At 43.1% G+C, this 20058-nt stretch overlaps 1 protein-coding gene across 4 annotated transcripts in view; it reads right to left on the bottom strand.

Annotated features, from left to right (window-relative positions):
* Positions 1 to 20058, bottom strand: part of dock1 (dedicator of cytokinesis 1) — a 182581-nt gene that overhangs the window by 114713 nt on the left and 47810 nt on the right. For 2 of the 4 annotated variants that reach the window (XM_035533660.2, XM_035533662.2), the window contains exons 20-27: positions 18998 to 19087; positions 18041 to 18141; positions 17703 to 17831; positions 15270 to 15378; positions 14609 to 14620; positions 10127 to 10197; positions 7454 to 7560; positions 1123 to 1250 (exon numbers count right to left, since the gene is read on the bottom strand). In XM_035533660.2, the coding sequence (XP_035389553.1) occupies positions 1123 to 1250; positions 7454 to 7560; positions 10127 to 10197; positions 14609 to 14620; positions 15270 to 15378; positions 17703 to 17831; positions 18041 to 18141; positions 18998 to 19087 (747 nt within the window). The remainder of the gene's footprint in view (positions 1 to 1122; positions 1251 to 7453; positions 7561 to 10126; positions 10198 to 14608; positions 14621 to 15269; positions 15379 to 17702; positions 17832 to 18040; positions 18142 to 18997; positions 19088 to 20058) is intronic. The other 2 variants (XM_035533661.2, XM_035533663.2) reach the window with 1 other exon arrangement.

Genomic DNA, 20058 nt, shown 5'->3' with positions numbered 1-20058 from the left:
TCAAAACATGATCTTCTGACTGCTATTTACATTTTAACCGACCAGGGACGTATAAAGCTATATTTCACAGCTGAAGAAATGTGCTAATCTGAACGCAATCCTTTTGGACTACACAGAAGCCTGAAAGGCCCATTAGCTTGATACTGCCTTTGCTCCAGGTTGGATCTTAGATTGTTTGTGTGTCTGCAGGGAAATCTAAAATGAGACTCCCAGCAGTAGGTGAATTATTAAATCTGCTATTCCTCAAACCTCCTTAAACTCTGAGCATCAGCCACCTCTCAAACTACAAAAAAATAAGGCCTACACGTCATTTATGACATTTGCCTTACGCAACACCCGCGTGTGCATGCACACCACACAACCCAGTTCAAAGATGCCTTCATCATTTAAAGCTCATGTCTCCAAGTCTGCAGTATACACATACAGCAGACATCACAATGATGCAGACCTGAGTAAACCATCGTAAAACACACAGACACACACACACAGACACACACACACACACACACACACACACAGACACACACACACACACACACACACACAGACACACACACACACACACACACACACACAAACACAAACACAAACACACAAAGTTGAAGCAGAGAGGGCAAAAATGGGAGAAAGTAGAGAGAGAACATGGAGAAATACCCAGAGCAAGAAAAGAAGTGAACCTCAGCACAGTTCATAAAGTAGAACTGAATTATGGAGCAAGATGTCCATGAAATAATCATTTGTTTCTAATGTGCAGAGAGTGGAGTAAGATGGCCTCATTAAACAGAGACTGGCAAGAGCAGTGGGCAATACTGTGCCCCTGTATGGCAGAGAAACTGTGTGCGAGTACGAGCTTGAATAATATCTCTGGGGCCTCATTTCAACACACCGGCGCAGAGCAGGCTCACATACAACTTTGCATGCATGTGTGTGAGAGATAAATATGGATACAGTTTCATATCACTCTAGTCTCATATCTCAACTGTAAGTGTAAATGAATGAACAGTATTGTGGCTGCCATGTAGCCTGGCACGTGCAAATTGCTAAGGGTGTAAAGGTGTGCGCGTGTGTGCATGTGTGTATTTGCTAGTGCACGTGTGTGAGAGAGTGTGTGTCCATACTCACCACGTCGCTCCTGTACAGCACCTCCAGTATGTTGCTGAGCAGCTGGCAGCAGGCTTCAAGCTCTTCCTGTTGCTCCAGGTGGAACTTCAGCTGGTCAGTCATCAGTGGAAGCAGGACCTCTCTGCAGTCTGCACACAAAGCCACGCTCACGTCTGCTGCAGAAGGCACATGCTTTCACTGGCTATTTACATATCTCTTGGCCTTAGCGCACATACACACAGGCACAAGTCTCCACACACTATCCAACTAAGTTACTGGTTTTTTTTTTTTTTTCTTTTCTATAACAATAGTGAAAATAGCAATACCACACTTACAAAAACGCTCAGATGCTAATGGCCATTTAGTCAGCAATCAGGGTGACTCTCTCGAATGGTCACATTCACACATGAATCGGAGTTACCACATGACATTTATGTCCACTGCTGCAATCTCTACTGGCCTTGGAGCACATTTCATAGAAGGCTTCACCCAAGTACAAACCCAAACCATATTAATATTTATTGCAGGCACCGGGGACAGATCAGTCTGACATGCTCTTAACTCATCCGAGAGTTATGAACTCAGACACACGGGTGCATGCACACACCCCACTCACACTGCGCACGCACGCACACACAGAGACGCACCGCCACACCTCACACACCCACCACACACTTCCTGCCCCCCTGCTACAGACAAATTGCAAAGCACATTGCAACTGGCAAGCCCTATTGGCACGAGGCATGCCACTACCTTATGCAGTCACTGTTTAGTATTCTCCATTTATAATATACACCCACACAGGGAAAAATCAAACATATGGAAAAAGATCCGTCTGCGGCAAAGAAACACCATATTTCATTTAACCTGCAGATTCTCATCAGCTAGTGATCTCTCAGATGGTGCCTGGAAGGCAAATGCATGCTGCCTGCCAATCAAAGAGAGAAGGATGAGAGATAGCAGGAAATGGGATGGGCATGTGTGTCAATCAAGCAAAAAACTGAAAGACAAGGTAGTATACAAAAAAATGAATAAATAAAATGGTCCTGCAATATGGTGTGGAAACAATTTGTCAATAGGGAAACAAATAAGCCCAGTCCACACTGTAAATAAGCCCAGTCCAAATGAATCTCATCACTCTAAATAAGCCCAGTCCACACTGTATCTAAGCCTAGTCCACGCCATCTTAAATGAGCCAAGTCCACACTGTATCTAAGCCCAGTCCACACCATCTTAAATGAGCCCAGTCCACACTGTATCTAAGCCCAGTCCACACTGTATCTAAGCCCAGTCCACACTGTATCTAAGCCTAGTCCACACTGTATCTAAGCCTAGTCCACGCCATCTTAAATGAGCCCAGTCCACACTGTATCTAAGCCCAGTTCACACCGTATCTAAGCCCAGTCCACACCGTATCTAAGCCCAGTCCACACTGTATCTAAGCCCAGTCCACACTGTAAACAAGCCCAGTCCAAATGAATCTCATCACTCTAAATGAGCCCAGTCCACACTGTTAATAAACCCAGTCCACACTGTTAATAAACCCAGTCCACACTGTTAATAAACCCAGTCCACACTGTTAATAAACCCAGTCCAAATGAAACTCACTGTCCGAGAAAGAGAGAGAGAGAGAGAGAGAGAGAGAGAGAGAGAGAGAGAGATACAGAGATACACAGAGGGAGATGTGGGAGAGAAAGAGGTGGAGAGAGAGGGAGGAAAGAGAGGGAGATGAGGCAGAGGGAAAAAGCGAGAGAGAGAGAGAGAGAGAGAGAGAGAGAGAGGCAAACAGAGACAGATTTATTACACAGCAGGAGAAGGCATGGAGGCATCGCTCGCTTTTCCATCCCTGGGCAAAGTACAGGACCCATACAGAGCCATTAAGGCCAATGTTCACAGCTGGACATCCACACTGAAGCTCTCGTCACTCTCACTGTGTCTATTGAAAATCTCAAGGAACGTATGGCAAGAGCAATAGCTTCACGTTAGGTTCTACAGCCGTGATGTCTTATCTTAGCGACTCCTAGCACCGCTGAGATGCACTGGGATGCACCTGTAAGAAGAGGCCATCAGCAAGCTTCTTCTCAGCCCTCTCCCATCGTTCTGAAGAGCACGACACGCACACGGCGCGGCTGCTGTATGCTCCGCGAGCCACAACCTCGCCTCAACACAGAGACAATATAGAGAGGAAGGTGAAAGCGATTCACTTGTGAAGTAAAGCCAAATGTGCCAAAGCCCAATGGGTTTCCAGCACCTCGCGCTGCAGTAACCAAAAACATTTCGGGTGAAAGCTAGCACTCGGACAGGTGCGCACATTTAGAAGAACAGGCTGTCAAAGTAATGGGTATGATGCAGAGTAGAAATATGCTAACAAAAGTACTGTTCCATTCTGATCCTGCAGTTGCCATCAACAGAGATCAAAACTGCACCATAGATGTGGCTGCAATATCACAAAAATGTGACTTGTATTACATGTTAAAACTTGGTAAGCCACACACTTCAACTAACACACTCACTTTAAAAAAAAAAGCATTCCCAAAGCTATTTATCCAGACAACCCAACATTACTGACCACGCACAGATCTGAGGTGTCACATCTGTAAGAGCATTAGATGTACGGAGCCTTTACTAAATTCTGTTCTTTCCACTTTGGTTTTACCAAGTGATTCAATTGCACTTTTCTGAACAACCTAAACCCACAGATAAAATGACAATGTTTGCATTTGCTGGTTCAGTGCACTTTGGGTTTAAAAGGAGTCATGGAGGATGGTAAACCTAGGTTTCAATGCCGGCACACCTGTAGTAGTACAGTGGGTTCAAAGCCACTCTCGCTGCACAGACAAAGCCAAGGCCATCACTGGCCCCGACTCGTGATGGGGGTTTTTAGACGGCCTAAAGTGGATTCCAGTTACACTGCATGACTGCGGCACCACTAAATCCTGAAGGTCTGACGGTAAAATGATACACCATCGGGTCAAATGTACGAAACAGTGGTGAGACGTTCCTTCAACATACACAAATACTTTGTCTTATTACAACATAACATGCACAGGCAGTTTCTGGACACATTCCACTACCCAAGGACAAAGAGCAGCATTCTTAATCGAAGATCAAGAGACATGGGGTAGGAAACATGCGGTGTTATACCTCTGTTCCATTTAGTTGCTCTATTGCTGTTGGTGAAAGCGTGAAACTGGTCATCAAAAGCTTCATCTCGGCTCAAAGAGCAAAGAATATTTTGACGCCCAGAATGAAAACTGGAGGCATTCCGACCAAGCACATTCCCCATTTACTCTCGTAGCCACAGTCCTTTATTAGTCACGATTATCATTCAGAAAGTGTTAATAATTATTAGTCTACAATGTTCATTTGGATCAGTCAGGTCAAAATTAGTTAATAGACATGTTTTTCCTTCCTCTTCCCACCATGCATTAATTAACACATCTCTAATACTGTATGTGCTAACCCATAGTGCTTTAACAATAGGCTCCCCTACACCCATTTCCTCCATTTAAAGTTATATTAGATGCTACTATTTATGTTCAGACATACTTTTAAATAATAACAACAACAACAACAACAACAACAACAACTATAATCTATATTAAAATAATAAACTGCAAATACATTTTGCAATTGATTCTTGCCTCCCCCTGCTGCTTCTGAAGCAGTGAATCTCCAGGAGAGCACACTTCTGAAAACAGATCATTTAAATGGCTGCATGTTCACAGAGAAGCCGAGCCAACAGCAGACTGCAACGAAACGTGAAGGTTACACTGTTAAGGTATGTCAGAAACACAAAGCAGTGTGGCCAAAGGTTTTAGCTGAGTCTAAAACCTTTCAATATAATATAATCACTTCCAGCAGACCGGTCAGTGATAGGTGCACTAAAGTGTGAGATGAAAGAAGAAGAAGAAAAAAAAATTAAATTAAAAAAAAAACACACACACACACACACACACACAGTTAGACATTTGTTGATATTTCTGCAGTAGTTTGTAATAATGGCCACAAAGATAGTTGCAAACGTAGCAATATATATATATATATAACTGTGTGAGTGTGTGTGCTTTTAAAATCTTTTCTTTAAGAATAATGCTTTGTGATACAAGCGGATGAGGAAAATCTTTAGTTAAATATTCTTTGCAAACAACAACAGAATCAAAGTAAATCTTCAGGGAAGCAGAGACCAAAGCATTAGTGTGTGTTGGTGTGCGTGTGTTCCAGAGAGTCTGCATGTGTGTGTGTGTGTACATGTGTTCCCAAGAGTCTGTGCATGTTTGTGTGTACGTGTGTCCGTTTTCCTGAAAATAAAACCCAAATCCTCCAGGGGTGAAGCAAAAGAATCCAACCGGAACTATCGTAGAAAAACACACACACACACGCACGCACGCACACTCTCTCCCTCTTCAAACAGGCTATGATGGACTAGGAGAGGGGTTGAAAAAGAACGGAAGCTGCACTGTGAATAAGCATCGCCTACCAAAGGCAGACCTCCAGGCACTGGTCCCCAGATCAGCACAGTCCACACCAGAGAGCGCATGGCTCACATATCTCAAACCAAATCCTGAATGGGAGCATAATATCACATACCTCAATGTAAAGACTGAATTTCAGCGATAAATCACAGGAAGCCACAGCAGCTTTTTTTCAGTTTCACCTATTCAGCAATCATTTCTCAACTTTCGGTAAGGATTATGTTTTAAAAGGATCTAAATCTTCTGAACAGTTTAGTCATGAAAGAATAACAGACTCTGTGTGTGTGTGTGTGTGTGTAAGGAAGCTGTAATTAGGACAGGACTACACACACAGCTATAAGTAACTGCGGCTGAATGATGCTTATCTATTTAGGCCCACAGAGCCACCATGTGTTCCTGCTGATGCACCGCATCTCAGTTTGGGACACTTCCACGCACAGAGAGACATTATGACAGTTGGATGCTAAAACAAGTTGACTTGGCATGCTTAAGCCAGGTGCAGCTGAGCTGGCATTCACAAAATACAGGCAGCGCTCAGACCAATGCTGCAGACGGGTGGGTGAGCGGATGGGCTCTAGGACCATGCAGTGCATCACAGGCAACTTCCGAGACCCAGGTCTACATCAGGGGAGAATCCTGGTGTGTTTCAGTGTCTGTGTGCATGTGTGTTATGTCAAAGTGTGGAGTCTGATAAGAATTTAAAAAAACGGCTAACGCGCTACTTAACATTCAATCATTTGTCTTCATTTTAGCATTTGGCAGAGTCTTTTATCCAGAGAGACTTTATCAGTATGACAGTATGTGCGTTCTCTATGGATTGAAACAATGACTTTGATACTGCTAGTTACTACTTGTGCTACCTGCTCACATACAGACAACACACACAATCCCACGAGAAGAAAGAAAAGCTCAGCTCAGACACACGGAGCCCTTTAAATATCTCTGATGATAGTGGTTTTCATCGTATTAGATTGTAAAACCATCCAAATACAGATCATGTGTTTTAACTTAATTTAATATAGACGATATAAGGGATTCAGGTCTTAAAATGTGCATTCAATTGCATGGACAACACTGTGAAATGGCAGCATCATTAACATCCTGCATCATGTAGAATGACAACAGACCTTTAATAATGAAATACTGTTAAGAGATGCATATGCAGTCGTAGGCCTGCAACGTATGGCATGAGGCAATATAACCATGTACTAGCAGAACCATAATTTGTGACCATAAAACAATTATGTTCCAGTAATTTTTAGAAACAATTTATAATTAATTGTTTTTGTAAAGCACTGTGTATTATCTATAACACTATAAAATATACAGGGGACCTTCATCCCTGTAGAGTTCTACCTCAAATGTAATACCTTCCAAAAAAAGTACTATTGTAGTTGAAAACAGTACTGCATGAGAGCCTTAACAATGAAATGTAAGATCACTTTGATGGGGCAACTGAATGAGATGTCAGCAGATATATATAGCTGACTAAGGCCTTGTGCACCTACACAAAGTTCTGAATAAAAGAAGGTTCCATTTCAAGACATGGTACAAAACTGCTCATATTATTCTGTTTTTAAACAAATTATACTTGACGTTTTTTCTGTTGAATAAATGTCGCTGAAAGTCACAGAAAGAGGAATCAGCAGAGTGAATCAGTGCAGACTAAGGTGTAGCTAATATAGGTGAGTGTCCGGGAAAGGCACTGACATTTACATGCATGCTGTGTGCATTCAGATAAATTTGACCATATTCAGATATGGGCACACACTACCTCACACTGACACACACAGAGCCATCAGCATGGTCACACTACTCCAAAAAAGGAAATTATCTTTAAGACATGTGTGTGTATGTGTGCGTGCGTATTTACATACCATGCTGTGTGAACAGATCGCTGTGGACGATGTCAATCATGCAGTGGAGCTTCTGTTTGACCAAACGGCCGGTGGGTACCTTCAGTATGAACTCAGTGAAGAGCTTACTGCACACACACACACACACACACACACACACACACACACACACACACACACACACACTTATTGTAATCGCTACTTGTATTTTATTTTCACTGAATATAAATGACTAACAAAGTGCAATATATTATTTGAACCCCAACGTCAACCCAAGTGGGTTTCAGCTTCCGGTTTTTGACTTCATCTAGTGCTGAATGAATAAATGTGCCTGGAATCTGGAATCTAACAACCTTTAAAACCCTAAAACCCCATGAATCGGCAGACCCCGTTAACTCGCATATGTGTAAATGCGCACATACGCTCACACTGACACAAACATGACAACCAACCAAGGTGATGGGTACGCTACGCATGATGGGTGGTATTCCCTGCGGAACAGAACAAACTCACACACACACAGTGTTACACACATGCACGCACGCACCCATTCCAAAACGTCACAGTGGTATACGCAAATGTACGTATAAAGACATGCCTGTGGCAGAGTTGGCTGGAAGGTGAATGTTTGCAATAGGCCTGTTGCGTCGGCAGCAGCTACCTTGGCACACTATCTTGCAGAAGGGAACAAGACCGCGACAGCGCCGTATTGTGCACTGCAGGATGTGGCACAGGCCCAGGAGCACTAATCTGGCAGCCGGGAATGCCTCTAACAGCAGGAAATGTGAATAAAACTGTTTAACCCTCCAACAACTCAGGAAGAAGGGGACAAAAAAGAAGAAACAATGAAGGAATGGGGGGAAAAAACAGGATGAGGGGGAAGAGAGGAGGGATCAGGGCTCTCAGCAAGTGTCAGCGACAGCTTACCACTACTGAATTACTCAGGTGATGGGAAAATGAGGATGGAAAAAATAATGGGTTATAGGTCTTGCTCTGTTTGTGTGTGTGCATCTGCCTACCAAAAAATACATGCATGTCCATTTTGACTGCCCACAGAGCACAGTTAGGAATGGTGAAGTGAGCCCCTATCCATCTTTGTGGGTAAATAAGTGCACCAGGAATCCCCTACACACCGAGTTCCCTTTAGCCAGGCTCTGACCTTCACACAGCCTATACTGGACTACCAGATTCAGGTGTGTACACACACACACACACACACACACACACACACACACACACACACACACACACACACACACACACCCCTCAGAGGCCAAACAGAACGTGTATGGTGGAGGGAGAAACAATTATTCGGCGGTTCTGTGTAAGGCTTAATATATACTGCATTTAGGTTAATGTGCCAGTCAGAATCTCCAGCAGTCTGCGGGCCTTTGGTGCTTTCAGATCTGACTCTGGAGTTGCTGCATGGCTGTCGCAGTTATTACCGATTGAGGCTTCAAACCATTTGATTATCTGATATGAGAAAATTCACTATAATTTATATGAAGTGTCTCCTTCATATAGCACTCATATGCTTGTAGGAATACTGAGCCCCCCCGCCCCCGCCCCCATTCCTACCAATCACCGGCACCTTTCCTCTTCCTCGGGCACAAATCAGCTCAGATATGGTCCACGTCTTCAGGGGTCCCTATTTATCAGGACTGAAGGCCAAGTCATCATTTATATTGAGGCCCAATGAGCACACAAATTAACTACTAATACACAAGCTTCATGGCTGTGTGCTGCAGCAATAAAACACCATGACTTTCCTCTAAGGTCCAGCAAATTTCCATTAGGTCAGACTGTCCTGTGGGCAAAAGACGTCACTAACATGCATGTGGAAGCCCATTTAAATATGCCCATACCGAAAAGAGTTGAAGGCCTCAGTCCACCGCACCTGGTCTGAAAAACCTCGAGTAACAGAGGGATGCGGGTCCGGCAGTGACAAGGCTAGGGCAGCATCCCAGCAGGTGGAGGGTGCTATTCAGCACAAAACATATTAACCTGGACACAGTTGCTGTCTGATCGGTGGCCCGTGTTTCTATAGAAACCCAATCACACTGAAGCCAATCACACTGAAGCCATCGGGGGGTGGGTGCATTGTGAATTTTAAAGCGAAGACATAAAGCAATGGAACCTGAGGATGTGTGTGTGTGTGTGTGTGTGTATGTGTGTGTGTGTGTGTGTGTGTGTCTGACATTATTAAATCAGCTAGTTATGCATGCCGTGAGCAGGAGTTAATTCTATAATGGGCTGAAGAGGAGCTGGGACAGCAGTTCTGAGTTCACAGGGCTGCTTAAAGACCCTGAGGCAAACAAGCATTTTCACCGAGCGTACAGATCCCAATTTGACAAATTTGCAGAATGTAATTCCTATCTTCAGCCTTGATTTAATTTGTGGCCCCTGAACAATGGCCATGCAGGACAAGAGATGGGTGGGCTACATTGAAGGAAGCATTGCACCTACTGTGGACCATAACCAAATATAAATGTCTTAACAAGAGAAAATGTGCTACCATAAACATTGAAGTACTTCTCTGTGACAAGTTTTCTTTGTCATGTAAGATGTCTTATAAAAATAATTTTACTTCCATCTGATAATCTATCATTTGTCCCTTAATTATAATTTTTTGATTTTAACAGAACCTGCTATGTACCATTAAGTATCCTGCAGGTATGAAGCAAATGAACTCACCTCAGCTCTTTGGGGTCGAACACCAGTTTGACATCATTGACAATGGTAGGGACGTATTTCAGTGCTGCACCCTACAGAGGAGGGAAAATATTTCCAGTACACTGAAACTCTCTGATAGTATAAAACACACAGATAAACACATGAGCAAAACAAATGCTTAGGACCATATGACTAATAGTACTGAGAAATTAGCATTAGGTGACATGAAGGGGGTCAATGCAATGCTACTTATGTGGTTAGCATCCATTAAAAAAGTGTTTAAAATCTGGAGATACCTGTTAAAACAAAGAACCAGGGGAAAAAAAAAGCGTATTATTAGAATCTGCACATCGTATGCAAAAATAAATAAATAAAAACATTTTGATTCATCAGCCTGCCAGAATGTTTTGGTTTTTTTTTGTCAAACCCATCCATGCTCTGCAAAGCCAGTGCTGATGAGCTGGCCTGGATCTCTGCTTCCTGGTGGCCAAACTGGGCAGTCGATAGCTGTCGGAGGCGGTGATCTGAGCAGATAGATTCGCACACCGCAAATAAGCCTTTGCACATTGCCAATCAATAGTAGTGCAGCAGAGGCCCTAGTTCTCGTCTTTGAATGTCCTGGCCATCCCTTCACGTCTGCTTTATTCCCCCTTTTTGGAGACCCAACATGTTCAAACACTACACGTTCCTTTCCACTGTAGTTGGGCTACAGGGGGGTTTTAGCCTGAAGGCTGTGCAATTCTATTCCCATCAGGTGTCCACGCCTGACCCACAACATGCAGTGTCCTGTATAATCCACACAATGTTAATTACACTTAAGCCATTCTACCACATGCAGACTCCAACAACATAGTAGCTATTAAGTTAGGCTATAGTCCATCTGTGGCCGTGGACAGTTGGCGGCATCCATCCCCCTACATCAGCGGTCAGTTCTGACCACAAAACTGCTGTTGGCAGAAAAGATGTGATGGTGAGCCATTGTAAACCCTGCAACACTGCAGTGCCTCTTACCCTTAAACCAACAGCTAACCCCATGCCGTTAGCATATCCGCAGCACTAGTAGGATGCAAATGGTCCACCATCCAAACACATGAATACCAACAATGAAACTAAAGGGTAAACGATCAGCTCCAGTGCTGGTTTTACATCACCTTTCAAGGCAACATCCAGGTTTCCTTGAAGAATTTCATGAACTGTTCTGAATTTTAACAATATATTACTCACTGGGGACTTTAACATTCACTTTGATAACCCTTACGCTAAATATGCTAATTAATAGTGATTTTACTGTTTCACATTTTGGATGTCGGAATTTCTGATCACTATGTTATCTGTGGAATATCTGGAATTTTCTGTACCAGTTCTGATAAGGAAATCATCAGCAAGTGCTATTTTATTGACGATTCAGTGGCAACGTTCACTGACCCCTCTCTCTCTCGCCTCTCACCAACTCCTCTTGTGACAGCTCAGTTGAACATTTCACCTCAATACTAAGTAAATGCATTAATACCAGGACCTGACTTAAAACCAAGTCTGTGTCTAGACATTTTAAAGCCCTGTGGAGAAACTTTAACCACCATTTTAAGATTCCAAAGAGATTGCAAGAAACTGGAATAAAGCTGATAGCCAACACTGATATTAAAAAAATCAACTGAAATTGTTCAATGACTAAACTTAAATAGCTAGGAAGACTTACTTTTCAAGCCTCGCTGATGGCCATAAACAGCCCTAAATTCCTCTTTGCCACAATCGATAGGTTATCCAAGCAGCTCACCCCATGTGCCAATAGAATTCTTAAATGAGAAACATAATGAATCTACTTTTTTGGTAGTCTCAATATTTTCCATTAGAGACAGCATCGCAAATTTCCTGTCCAGGGACCTCCCTCTCCAAGGCAAGAAGCACTATGTCAGCATTCTTGTCAGTTAATTATGAAATATTTATTAAAGTGTTTTCATTTCAACACTGCCCTGTAGATCCTCTACCCGCTAATGTTTTATGCGGCATTCTGGGCAAACCATCAATTTAATGAGGACTTTCACAAAGTCTTAAACAGTTATCAGATCTCTTCTGGGGCAAAAGAGCCCTATATTTACATCGACTATAAAGCCATTTCCCTTCTTAGGCAAAAGCATCCAAATGATTTGTTTAATCATACAATTATTTAATTTCTAATAGTTTTAATGAATTATTTTTCAGTCTCGCTTTTGAGCTCAACATAGCAAAGAAGCGGGTTCTCAATAATCTTAAAGGGAATGAAGATGCAGGTAATTATCTATACTGGTTATTTTAGATCTTACTGACACCTTTGACACAGATAACCACAAGATACTTCATCAGCTACAACACTGGGATGGCATCTCTGGCTCTGTTTTCGACTGGCTCCAAATCTGACAGTGGTTGTGAATACTGCGTTACTTTCTCATCCAAATGTCATGCTTTGCCCTATGGCATCCTCCAAGGCTCAATGCTGGGACCAGCACTATTTAATCTGCACTTGCTCCTATTAGCCAGAAGAATTTTCTTTTATCAGTATGTAGACAACACACAGCTGTATATGTCTCCTGCTACTAACCCACAAAAGGTCTGTTAGGAATGGTGAACTGACAAATGTTGCACCAGTCACTTTCAGTACCCTTAAAGGCTAAAAACTTTGTCAGAAACTGATCAGCAGTAAACTGGGTAAAGGGCAACTGATGAACTATATCTTTTATCAGATGGGCTACAGCCTGAAAAAAAATTACTCTGTAAGACAGGTGTTTATAATAAATTGTGAATAATACTAAATTATTTATTATGCTTTTTAATATTTGTAATAATAATAAAGTACCTGCATTCTATTAGATATACCTTCCACAGTGCATACAGTTTCTATCCCATCATACCCATCTTATCGCCACTACATCTGTCCACTGCCATATTACCCGCTATGAGCTACGCCTTCCTAATAATGAATTACTTATCCTACTTCCATGCATCACCCACAGCCTTAAACATACAAAATCTGATCCCCAGCAAAAGAAAATGACAAACACATATTTATTTTTATTTTTCTGACCGTCACAAAAATTGATGACATCTACATAAGTGTGTTATGTATCAAAGTAAGTGGCCTCAAGTCTCTACAGGCTTTTCCATAAAGCCCAGCAAAGCTGCCCAAATATACTGCACTAGAATTCCTGCCCATTACAGAGTGCCACATAATGTGGGCAAAAGTGGAGAACCTATGGAGAGAGACAAGAGCCATACAAGTCCCCACACATGGCAGACATGAGAGGATCCACCAACGGGATCACATTAGACAGGGATCCAGGACTAGTGGCTCCGGGCTCACTATTGCAGTCCCTCGGCGGTACTCTCAGCTCGGAGTTGCTGTTGCTATCCTAGAGCTGCCTTCTCTCTGCATCATCACAACAGTCTCCTACGCCAATAGACAGCATAAAATCAGTGATTCCGGGCCTGTGAACGAATTAAGTGTCTTTCTGAGCATTTAGCCATGGCTATAGGAGACCGGGAAGGCCGACCACAGAAACGTGATAAGGAAATCAATCCAACATACTCCACTCTGTCTTGCGTCACAGGGAGTGGCTAAGTCACAAGCGGCTCCCAGAAATTCATGTTTAATAGGGTCTCCCTTTTATTTCAGACTGCTCTGATAGATTTGCTTTGACTCCACTGTCAGTCGGGTCTTACCAGCTCCAACGAGGAAGGAGCAAACTCCACTTGAGCCCGAGTGCTCAGTGCTTACCGCTCCCTGCTGTGTTTGGAGAACCAGAAGCTGTCACTCTGCTTCAGAGCTTACTAATGAAGCTTTTGTGTGATTATGTTGTGGTGAGCAGATGGGTTTGGCTGGGCAGGAATATGCAAGCACGAATGGAGCAGGTCCCACCGGAGGAGCTCCGTGGGGCTGCCTTGACATCAGACAATGAGGAGGTGACAGCTTGAAAAGGAGAAAACCAATGCTGGCAACAGAGGAACGGCATGATTGTAAGTATTAGAGGGAGGGAGAGAGAGAGAGAGAGAGAGAGCGAGAGGGAGGGAGAGAGAGAGAGAGAGAGAGAGAGAGAGAGAGAGAGAGAGAGGAAAATAAAGGCAGAAAAGGCTAAGAGGGTGGCATGCATGTCTGTAGATGTGAGAGAAAAAGCGAAAATGAACTGGAACGTCACTGCCATGTTCGTGTCATGAACCTCAAAAGAGGGTTGGATCCCCTTGGACAATACTCCTTCAAGATCAAGCTCATATTTTCTCATTTATAAGAGGAAAATTATTCATTACCAAAAACCAATTACACACACTGCTTTAGGACTGACTCATAATTTTAGAGAGGATTGGACACCGAACTGAAAAGAGTGCGTCACAGAACCAGTATGAATCGAGGTTAAATATGGCACTAAGATTCAAGAGCATATGCCACACAGGGTGAGTGCAGAGCTGCAGAGACAAATGGAGGCAGAGCGAGAGAATGAGACAGAGAGAGAAAGAGATGCAAAGAGAACAGAATACCTTAAGAAGGAGCTAAAAAGGATGAGCCCAGAGGAGGAGGATGAGGAGAGGACAGATGAAGGTGAAGTCAAAGAAAAGAATACAGACACACAGAGATCAGATCAGATTATATCATAGCAGAAAGGAAACGACAGCATCACTGCAACGATGAACCTCACATTGTTGTGCACTACAATGAAGACAAACGGGAACACGGTGTTTAAAGCAAGAAGAGGTACATGCACGCATAAACACGCACACACTGGAGTACTGGAGACAGAGCAGAGCATTTACACGTTATATCATACAAATCATGAAAGCAGAGTTATTATTTAAATAGGCATGGCGGGATATTCAAATTCATTCACACAGACTGTCACACTCAATTATTGTAAAAGTCAAGCCTCTAGTTTGTTGCATGCATCCATACAACTAAGAAAACTTTGGTTGTTTAAACTTAAAAGTTCCATCATAGTGAATGGGTAGCGTGCTGAGTTGTTTTTCATTCTAAGAGATTTCAGCAAGAATTTAAGCCATCAAGATCATGAAGATAAGATTATGACTGAAGCGTAAAAAACTTGTACAAATAAACTTAAAAACATCATGTACTGCTTACAAAAAACAAACAAGTCAACATCAAAATTGTGTGTGCATGGAGGGCGTCTGGGGGGGGGGGGGGTACCTTGACCATGCTGGTGCTCTCAGCTTCACTGTGCATCATAGTGCTGAAGGAGGTGAACAGATTCCTCAGGGACTCCATGAAATCTGCCTCTCCCTTACTCTCATACAGCCTGAAAGGGAAACATGAGCACAGACATGCACAGACACGCACACGCACATAAACACAGATCAGTGGCCTGGCAAGGATGATAAACAACACCACTGGCAGATCCTTCCACATCCTGTGCCCTCAAATGGCGGTCCAGCCGTGTGTGTGTGTCCAGAAAGCATGACAGTCTGGTTAGGGTGTGATCAGCATGGTTAACGTGTTAAAATAACCCAACACTTAACACAAAGCAGACATAACAGAGATGTGTGCATATTCAATGCCGATGCATGAATGCCGCAATCAAAGCAATGTGCGGTCATTACTGTGAATGCAACTCCTCGCCTCAGCTTGCAGTCAAGAAATGGTCATAAATGTTCTCACGGTTTATAACTTGCTGCTGACTGACAAAAGTGCACTATGCACAAAGTAATGACCAGTAAACAAACCTAGTATTGTGAGGACGCACAAACCGCTGCACAAACACACGCACCTGCACGCACATACAAAATGGCTACACAATCTTCCACAAAGAGCCATCAATCACCTGAATGGGCTTTTCCCCCCAAAATGCAATTTTTGACATCTCATACATGGAAATTGTAAACACTAGCACATGCACGCGCACGCACCCACTCATACAGACAAATATCTTGCTGTAGTGCTTTTTCTAAACTGGTGTGTATTCCTGCAGCTGAACAGTAAAAAAAAATCAGTGCATGTGCACGCACACAAGCAAACCCTCCCCCACATAATACACTATACATGAGACAGAAGTTGGAACAGGGTGGCATACACATTTACACATACAAACACACACATATGTGCCTACACACGCACGCTGACATATGCGCAGGGAGTGCAGAAAGCTTACACAGATCAGGTAGGATTCGGGGCATTGGCCGCATCTCAACAAGAAGTGCATATACCGTATCTATCCACTGCATTACACACACACACACACACACACACACACACACACACACACACACACACACACACACACACTTATTGCACACAACACAGTTAGGTCAGTTTGCGCACGACAAAATTCATTTTCCTTCAACTTGTTTCCAAAGAACACAGTTTATAACATGTTTATTTGGAGGGAACAAGACAAAACAGGCTCTTTTGTGCTTTATCATGCAACTCCTATCCAAGTCAAAGCATTTCACACTTTCGGAACTTGGGACTAAAATGGTTTAGGCTGTTTTAGCCCTCAGGTCTGCAGATTAGCCTGGGGAAGGGTGCTCTGTTCTCTCCACGAGAGCTTACAGCTCATCACTTCTTGTGAACTCAATTTATCTGGGGTCATCATTCCATACAGCACCTCTTCAGTCCCACAGGCACATAGACACCTCATCATTTGGCAAAGGGCATACCCAAAATCTGTTTGAATTTCCAAACCTTAGTTTGATAAAGGATGAAATGAGATTCTGAGAACTAGACCATTCAGAGAACGTTTGTGTGGTAGGTAGACAACCAACCAACCTTATAAGAACCCCATCAAGAATGCTGGCCCACCTGTAACACCTGTGTGTGGAAGGTAGGCCACCTTTCCCACACAACCACCCTTACCAGAAGCCTAACAAGAATGCTAATCTGCAGAGCTGAGACCATCTACCTTGACCACCTACAGCCCTCCATACGGAGTACAGGATGTAACAGTGATAATGGGTACCACACTGCCATTCCAAAATTTCAAGTATTGTATACTGAAGTAATTATTCATCAAGGAGTTCTTCAGAGTATAGCTTTGCATGATCTTGTTATCATGCAAGTGCACAGAATTCAGAGCGTGCTGTCTACTGTAAAATAGGAATTAACAAAACAACAAAACAAACAAAAACAAAACACCTTGCATTTGTAACTCCTCACTGCCCTCATAGGGGAAGGGCTTGTGTCATTATACTGGTGTGGCGTGTTCTGTCAATACAAATATGCACTGCAATCATGGATAATCAAGAACTGTCCTGCACCCAGAGCCAGACCTACTCAGGCTTCCTGGACACATACTAAGCCTCATCTCGGAATTATTACTACGGAGAATCGCTGTTAATGGTTCGATTTTAATTCCATGCTATTCCTGGACTCGACAGCAGTCAGGACAAGCTGTGGGGGTTATGGGGGATGAGTTGACCTCCGTGTGTTTAAAGTTTTACAAAGGTGCTGTCTCAGAACAAGAAGCATCAAAACAGAGCACAATCCCAGATCGTTTCCCATTCTCCCAAATGAAGATGTAAATCAACACACCATAAAGTTCTTGGTCCCCATTTCAAATTCTGCATATTTACTTTGTAAAATATTTGGCTCACTTTGGTTTAGTCACAAAGAAGCAAAGGAACGTACTGGTTGAAGAGGACTCGGGATCGGACGATGAATTTGAAGATGTACTCCAGAGCCTTCATAGCCTTCAGGAGCTGGTCTGTCAGTTTCTCAGCGTGATCCACATAGTTCTTCAGTACTTTGGTCAGTTTCCTGACACACACACACACACACACACACACACAATAATATATATTATGTAATAATGAGTTTAGAATTCACAAACTGTAATTACTACACTGAATTGTAACATGCATGTAAATTTCTTCCTCCTCCGCTGATTAAAAGGTTAGGGGTGAAGAGGCACAATGAAATTCACTCTAGTAGATTATGAGGGGGATTCGTTGGGAAGACCCACTCACGTGTACGCCAGGGTGGCACTGAAGTGCTTGCGGATGTACGTTTCCAGAACGGGGTTGAAATGCTGGAACTTCCTGTCTGCTATCAGCCCAATTATGAACACCTACCCAGCACACAAGGTCTCATTAAAACAGAGCCCTAATCACACATCGCTTTAAAAGGGGGAAAAAAAGAAAAACGTCTTGAAAAGGCACAACAGAAATAGTGCAGAGGGGAATATCTACACAAGGCAGCACAAACGTGCATGAGTGAAACGTCCTGCTTTCAACAGAAGGGAGCGGAGGGAAGCCACTGGCCAGAGTTTCCCGAGCGCCTGCCCTAGGGGCAAAAGGGTTAAAAAACATCTAACATGCTAGAAATCTGCTCGGAAATAAAGTGCCATTTCATATTTCAAAAAGGTTATATCAGAGAGTATATGAAACGTCTAACGTTGCACGCTTCACTGATGCAATGCGTCTGTAACAAAAACAAACTGCAGTATAGTCCAAAATGCTGAAGCCAAGATCACATGAAGGAGACGGCCCACAGAGGTGCACGGCTATGGCCACGCACAGCAAAGAGTATGACTGCACTTTTCAATGACAATCTGTTTGCGGTATGAAAACTATGCATATAGACTGCCCTGCATAAATGGGTTTCCCTGCCCATTTGAATCTACACAGCATATACCTTGGGAGTATACAGAGCATCTGCACTCTGGAGCAGAATAACTCCCTTGTTTTAAAGGAGAACGCACGTAACCCATACTTTACAATGACAGCATAACCAGTCTATTAGTGTGTGTGTGTGTGCATGAGTGTGAGTGTGAATTAACTGCAGCTCTAATACACTGACTATAAAAGCATTTGTAAGTTTGTAAGCATACTAGACATTGTTAAACATGGACTATTTTTTACTAATTTATGGTTAAAACCATAATTTCATGCATGATGTCCCCTCTAACAACACCCCTTCCTTACCAAGGCATCAAACACCAGCGTGTCAAAAGTGTCACTGTCAGAGTTTTCCATCATAATGTTGAATAAGGCATCCAGAGTATCCTGTAAGAACTGGAGACACACACACAAACAAACAAACACTTGAAAAGTCATGATCAAAATATCTTCAGTACAGCAGGATGTGCATTTCTTGCCAACTCCCCCAACCATTGGAAGGTATTGCCTGCTTTAAACCCCATCAGTCTAAATTACATGCCACTCAGACCTTTTATTCGTAATAGGCCATCATTCATGTGTCTTGCAGTAAAGAGCAGTTCAGGGCATTCAGGCTGAAAAGTAGAGTATGTAGGGAGCGAGCACGCAATCTGGCGGGCCTTCCAGAACGACACGGGCCTGTGGCTCTGACAACTGCACTGGGTTCCCGAGCTCTCAGCCACATGACAAACAGCAAATCTACAGATCGGGCATTTACTTTCTTCCCTGTAGGGCTTCATTGCCATACCTTTCCACTTTCTCAGGTGCCAGCAAAATGCTGCTTCTTGGGTTAAAAAAATGAGGTGGGGGCGCACGTTTGTCAGAAACGAATGAATATCGGAAGCTGGTAATATGACACAGGGAAGACAGCACTAATTTATGCAGTAATGTCTTCACACCTTGATGAAAAGAGAACAACAAAAAGGTGCACAAGTTCAAAGGACCTTCAACAACCCCAACAAATGAGGAACTAAACAACCAAAATAACCAAATACAAAAAAGCCCCAATTATCCAATTCCACAAAGACAATTTTCTAAATAAAAAACAGTAATCACGCTATTCTGAAAAAGACAAAGTCATCATCATGTTTTTTGTCTGGAAGCCCCTTTGTCTTCAGTGGCTGTATGAGACCAGAGTTGCTCAAGTTGCACTCGTGATGAAACTTTAGGAATTGTTTTTGAGGTTCAGGTATGTGCAGGGTGTGCACGCTGAAACACCGTAACAACTGCATTAACCTGTGTCTACACCACGGAGAGGTACAGACGGGGAAAACCACACCGAATGGCCTCTTCCTTTCACCATCGGAGCTTCCCTGTATGGAAATTAG

Source organism: Electrophorus electricus, chromosome 15 (genome assembly GCF_041902795.1).
Source record: "Electrophorus electricus isolate QZ-2024a chromosome 15, ASM4190279v1, whole genome shotgun sequence".
Taxonomy (NCBI): domain Eukaryota; kingdom Metazoa; phylum Chordata; class Actinopteri; order Gymnotiformes; family Gymnotidae; genus Electrophorus; species Electrophorus electricus.
The sequence above is the reverse complement of the archived record's forward strand: the minus strand, read 5'-3'. Positions and strand labels throughout refer to the sequence as shown.